General features: G+C 36.2%; 1 protein-coding gene across 4 annotated transcripts in view; it reads left to right on the forward strand.

The window, feature by feature from the left end:
- GNAS (GNAS complex locus) overlaps positions 1 to 3,989 on the forward strand; it is a 150,215-nt gene extending 146,226 nt beyond the window's left edge. For all 4 annotated transcript variants that reach the window (XM_027442827.3, XM_038166013.2, XM_072026680.1 and 1 more), the window contains exon 12: positions 133 to 3,989. In XM_027442827.3, coding sequence (XP_027298628.1) covers positions 133 to 279 — 147 coding nt within the window. In that variant the 3' untranslated portion in view covers positions 280 to 3,989. The remainder of the gene's footprint in view (positions 1 to 132) is intronic.
- Positions 3,990 to 6,446: the final 2,457 nt, after the last annotated feature.

The raw sequence follows: 6,446 nt of genomic DNA on the forward strand, positions 1-6,446 counted from the left end.
TTTTGCCACTTAGTTACACCCTTCGAAAGCTCAGCTTACATGTTCCTATCTTAACCTTCATTCATCTGAGAACAAGTTTTTGGTTTTCCCCAGCCTTATTGTAACCCTGTATCTCTCTATTATTCTTAACAGAGAATCAGCACAGCAAGTGGAGATGGAAGGCACTATTGCTATCCTCACTTCACGTGTGCAGTGGATACAGAGAACATCCGGAGGGTTTTCAATGACTGTCGGGACATTATTCAGCGCATGCACCTTCGCCAATACGAGTTGTTGTGATGGAGAGCACTTTTTTCTGTGTTTTGGACTCCTTATTCCTTATTAAAAAAGAAAAAAACACCCTTGCCCACAAAGGGTGGAAGAGAACTGTTTGAATCTCCCATTGATTTGCACCCCTCAACTTTTTCTCCTTGCTGGACAATAGCAGCACTTCTAAGCTTGCTTCTGTACCCCTCGGACAGTTTGAGATGGCCCCTAACACTTAAAAGGCCATTTCCATGAGGACTCCCTAACACTGTTATTAACGAAAAAAGAAAGAAAAAAAAAAAGAAATAAAAACTAATTAATTAAAAGTCCTGAATGTGGAGCACCTGAAAGAATTGGGGATTAAAATTTAAAGCATAAAACAAAAATTGGGGAGAGAAAACTAGGTAATTTAGCACTGTTGTGGGCATAATCATATAACCCGTGATCTCCACTTTGTATCATTCACTGCATCAGACAAAGAAGGTGCCAAGTCACAGACCAAGTTTGAAGACACACTTGAGTTTGGTTCTCTGACTGTAATGTGGCTTTGAACGGAAATACTGACAATTCTACAACAGACCTAGACAGTGCAAAAACCAACTGCTACCTTTCAGAAGGGTATTTTTAAATCCAGTCTTGGTGGTCTTAAGACAACCATGGACATTTACGAATTGAACTGCATATGGCCTGTGATTGCAGAAAGAGTTAACCACACACTGTTTTCAGTTTGTCCACTGATGATCCCGTCTGCTATAAAAATCATTATCTGGACTGTAGTCCTCACAGTCTTTCCCTTCTTTTTCTTCTTCCCTCCCCTCATTTTTTATTTTACTGCTGGATTATTATTCTTGTACAGACTGTAAAATGTATTATTTTGTACAACTTTATTGAAAAAAAAATAACTTGTAGAAGATCTTTGTGCCTTGATTATGGCTGTACCTGTACAATGAGCTAAGATGTAAGTATGTTTGATTGCGCTGTACAGCTTTGTCAACCCTATCTGCAGCATTAGCTCAAGGTAGGGAAAATTTATCTGTAGTTTAGTTTTTCTGGTTTATAAAAGAAGGAAAAATACTGTTTAGTAAAAAAAAGAAAAAAAAGGAAAAAAAAGAAAAAAAGGAAAAAAAAAAGAAAAAAGTACAAATTGTGCAAACTTAACCACTTTAAAAGTGAGGTCTTCAACAAGTGACCAGATGTTGCAGCATCATGCTTTTTAATTTTAGCTTTAATTCATTTAAATCTCTATCCAAATGCAAAACATGGCTTGTTTCTACATAAACCAAATTTTGCTACAAATTATAAATGTTAGTCTTTGGTCATTCATAGTCCTTTTTGCTGAAGACAAAAACAGAACAATAACAAACACATAGGGCATCATGCAGGTCTGGTGACCATCTCTAGACTGGGCCAAATACCCCACCAACCTCCACTTACACTGCGTGGGCATGATACTACCAGAATGACAAGGTGTGCACTGCCCTTGGATTTGGCCACTGAATTCCAGTTTCAAATGACATTTTTATTTCTCTTTTAATAAAGAGATACTTTAGAACCTTTTTGTTTTATATTAACTATATAAGTAGCTTAAAGTGAAGATGTGTGGATTTTTCTTAAACTTGAATAATTTATGCAAATTATATGCTTAGAACAACATGTGGTACAGTAAAAAGAAAAAGAGCAAAAATCACTGTAGCAATAAGAGAGCATGTAATTTTAGTAACTACTACACTGCTTTATATTTTATACCTAGGTGTTTTATGTCTCTGTGAGTGTGTTACTTTTTCATGTGTCTAAACCTACGTGTACAATTTGTACAGAGTCAGAAATTACAACTGTAATAACACATCTAGAACAGTGTTAGCCTATATTACTCAAGCATCCCTGTTTCCCCTTCATTTACACCCCTAAACTGATCTGGATCTTAATGCAGTGACTTTAAAAGGAAAACAAACAAAAATACTTGCCTCTTTGCCTTTCACACTAGCTTCCCTCCATCCAAGATCCTGTGTTAAGTTTCTTTTTTGGGAAAAGGTCCAGTTTAAATTAAATTAGGGTGTGGTCAGTGGTGTCTGTGCAGCTAGATTTGCTTCAGGTATCAGATGCCTTTAATACTAAGAACTGAAACTGTTCAGGATTGTGAGTTTTCATTGCTTTTGTGGCTAAACTTTTAAATGAAAATAAATTGCCTCATCCATTTTCAGATATGTTAAGAGCAGTTGGGGACTTGATGGATTTAATGTCCCAATCTCTCTCAACTCAACGTTAGTAGTGATCTTTCAGAAGACACTAAATTTTGTAAAAAATTCAGCTGCAGTTGATACTCATTTTTGAAAAAGGATCTTTCCTGTTCACATGTTTAGGGAGTTGCCACCTAAACTTCATAGAACTGTGAGAGAGAATGACTGAAAATGGCCCCCTTTGATTTAAGAATGTATCCAGTGCCTGTAGGCTAAGGGCTGGTGTTTCCTATAGGTAAAAATGGGGGACACTTAGTGGAAAGGAAATTCATTGTGAGCCTTAATTCCAGTTACAGGAGCCAAAATCTTTAATTGAGTGCCAACCCTTATTTTCTTAAGCCTAGTAAGACATGGTGTAAACACCAAATTTATAAATGGGGAAAACTTGCAGTGGTGTAAGGAATGTAATCTCTCGTTGAGAGAAACAAAGCATCTCCATTAAAAAATAAAAGTAAAAATAAATCAACTTCTTCCTCTAATAATGAGAAGGGTACATAATAACGATGAGCTATATAAGAAAAACAGTTTAAGAAACCTTCCTATAAAGCTTTATATGAACAGAAATGCTTAGGGGACTTTTTTTCCTTTCTTAAGTGAGGATAAAGGCAATTGTTTTGACTATGGTTGAGTTGCACAAGTATGGAGTGTGTGTGTGTCTTAATGTCTCAGTATTGCCTTTGTTAGTCTCTTTATTAGTCCATGCAGTTTGGTGGCCTGGTAAATGCAAGTCTTATTTTTAACAGCTTTTTTTTTTTTTTTTTTTTTTTTTAATACAAAAAACATAAAGCTTTAATGCTTGCTATTTAATAAGTTACTGTGTTTTCTTATGTCTTTCTAATTTAGTGGCCATAATTTGCAGTTAATTGAACCATTCCAACCTAATGCTTACCCGTATTTCCTAGTTTTGTTTTATTTATTTATTTGAACTTCTTGTTTTCATGATTGAGGACTTTCACTTCTGTCTCATTGATCTGTTTGGAAACTTCTGACCTTACAGCCAAAACTTTACTCATTCTACTCAGTATTCATCGTGATGCTGAAGTGTAAGATACCTGCAAATGTAAACACTACCACTTTATTAATAAAAGCAAATACAGTGTTTTAGGGCACATTTGCATCACTATAGTTGAGGTTGTGTCAGTATTTCCATTATAAACCCATAGCGGGTCTATATCTTGGCACTAAATTGCCCTAAGCTATATCTTTGCCATACAAGGCTTCTGCTCAAGCATGATTTGGTGGGTTGGTTTTTAAACAGTTTCCAACACAAACTCTTGTTTCTGTTTTAAGTTATACAACTGTTTTGTTGGATGGGGGTTGGTTTTAAAAAAAACAAAACAAAACAAAACTGGTTCAAGATTGTTTTTGGCACTTCTGTAACTCAGAAATGGTTTTGATTTAAAAACATAACCTTTGGCAAGCCAGTAACCTACAATATGGTCTGATCACTTTGGGTATTTTGTAAAAATAATAATAAATCGTAGAGATGTTGTGGTTTCAAAATCAGCTACTGTGCATTTGCAGTAACTTATTTCAACCCAAGAACTTTTAGCAATTTGTACATCAGTACACATTCAGCAGCCAGTGTGATGCAGCAGAGTAGTGATATCTCCTGAAGGTTTTGGTTTTTTTTAAATGTAGAGAGATAAATTGACTATAGACTAAAAAAAAAAAAAAGGTTCAGCTGCTTCCAAAAGCATTAAAACCTGCTCTCTGAGAGGCTGAAATGGGAGATCTGAAGTTGTTAGGAGTAGACTTTGATGCAAAAGCATGAAGGCATGCTGGATCAGTTGTCAGATAGGAGCCCTAAGGGCTTATCTTTATTTATCTAAAAACTATTTTGAATCGTGGCATTGAGGATAGGATTTAACCTAGAGTATGTCATTAGCTCTAGAGGAACTGGAGCTATGTCTGTTCCAGTATGTTGCACGTAATTGATACCTGCAACATAATTTACCGGTAAATCTATGCATAGAAATACTGATGTTCATCACTTTAAAATCTGCGCGCCTTGTAATTAGTTGTGGTACAATATTCCTGTAAAAGATGTAGGCTGTTTTGTGTTATATCCTATTTTCAAATGTGAAGAACGATGTACCAGGAAAAACCAAAGGTCTAAATATGATTACACAGGAAACGGACCACAGCTACGGAGACAAAACCCGTGTCATCTGAGCACCAGGCCAGTGCCCTAGCGATAATGCTGTTGGTGATTGGTGCCATGCACATGCCTAGGACGGATGACGTTGCTGCAAGATACAAAATGATGTAATGTATTCTGGAAGAGACAAGGTTCTCTTCTTTCCCCCAGCTGTATCTAATATACTATGTGTGTCTCTAACAATGCTGGCACATAAAAAACCTCTTCCATGGTGGTCGACGATAAAATTCCTACTAACTGTACAAGTAGGATCAGGGCCATAGATTGCTATCAGTGGAAATCTCACTCAGGAGCAGATCCTCATCCCTGAAAACATGTTCAGTTTGTGTAACAGTAAAAATATTTATGAGCAAACATCTGTTTGCAGTCCAAAACCAAAACTGTACCCTTCTTCCTCAGCTGGACATTTTTGAGTTTTCATCTACTGGGAAAAAGTCTTTCTGACAATCTTTGAAGTGTCTTTGTAAGTAAAATAAGATACAAAGGGGATTTCTGAACTTCTGCTGCTGAAAGCCATGAAAAATCTCTCTACTGACTGACGAGATAGAAATGCCAGGAGTGAACCAACTTTAATCCTCGACGTAACCAGTTAGATTAAATATTGGAGATGGATGTCTCTCAGCTACTACATTGAAAAAGTGCTTCAGAGTATTTTACTGTATTGCAGAGAATGCTAAAACGTTAGCCATGAGTGCTGGCTTCATAGCTAATTGTTTTAAGTCCTGATTCTCATGTTATTAAAAGTTAAAGCTGCTTTTTACTCGGTCTACTTTTAATGTACTGAGCTGAGCAAAATGGGTACAGTTTAAAGCACAATTCTATTGGAAACAGCAACTTGGGGAGGAGCTGGCAAGGCCCTCATCTCTTGTTGCATTAAACATATAAAAATCATGAGGTTTTTTTTTCTAGCTTCTGGGTTCTATGAACGTAGCATGGTTCTGTGGAAAAAATAGAGTTCTTCCCTAGGTAAACAACAAAAATAAGTGCTTGCTGATACCTATGCAATAAGGGTAACAGATCAAGTATGTAATATAATAGATGTTAGGAAGAACTTCTTTACTGAAAGGGTTGTTAGGCACTGGAACAGGCTGCCCAGGGAGGTGGTGGAGTCACCATCCCTGGAAGTCGTCAAAAGACATTTAGATGTAGAGCTTAGGGATATGGTTTAGTGGGGACTGTCAGTGTTAGGTTAGAGGTTGGACTCGATGATCTTGAGGTCTCTTCCAACCTAGACATTCTGTGATTCTGTGATAACTTTTTTTAAAAGAAAACATTAAAATAGAATCTATTTTTTTTTTTTTCACCTAGGAAATCTGCCCCTAAAACCTTTGATTTAATGGCAGGAAAAAATAAAGCCTTTAAATGTAGTCCCAAATCTAGAGAGAATCATCAAGTTTTGAGGGAGAAGATGCCAATCCTAGGGGTTTTTATGTAGCATAACAAGCTTTCAGAGGCTGGGGTACCAGTAGAAAAATGTAAGCAAATTCAGAATTAAAATGTGAATGTATCTCTTCACTTTAATTTATACACTTATTTTATTAAATGAAAGCATAATACTTTTGTACGAAATAAACTAATACTCCAGCCTGTACAAAGAACAGGCTTAGGAAGGAAGTAGTAATCACGGGAGTTCTCTCAGTTCTGGTGTTCTGTTATGCAAACTAATAATGTTTTTAGGCTGTGGATTTTATATGAATTGTAGATAGTGAATAACAGTGTTTCTATTTATAGTTTTCCTGTATTTGATATGAATTTGGAATTACTATTTTTACAACAAAAATGCTGGAGTGCCAGTAGAGATC

The sequence above is a fragment of the Anas platyrhynchos genome, chromosome 21, assembly GCF_047663525.1.
Source record: "Anas platyrhynchos isolate ZD024472 breed Pekin duck chromosome 21, IASCAAS_PekinDuck_T2T, whole genome shotgun sequence".
In the NCBI taxonomy this organism is placed as follows: Eukaryota; Metazoa; Chordata; class Aves; order Anseriformes; family Anatidae; genus Anas; species Anas platyrhynchos.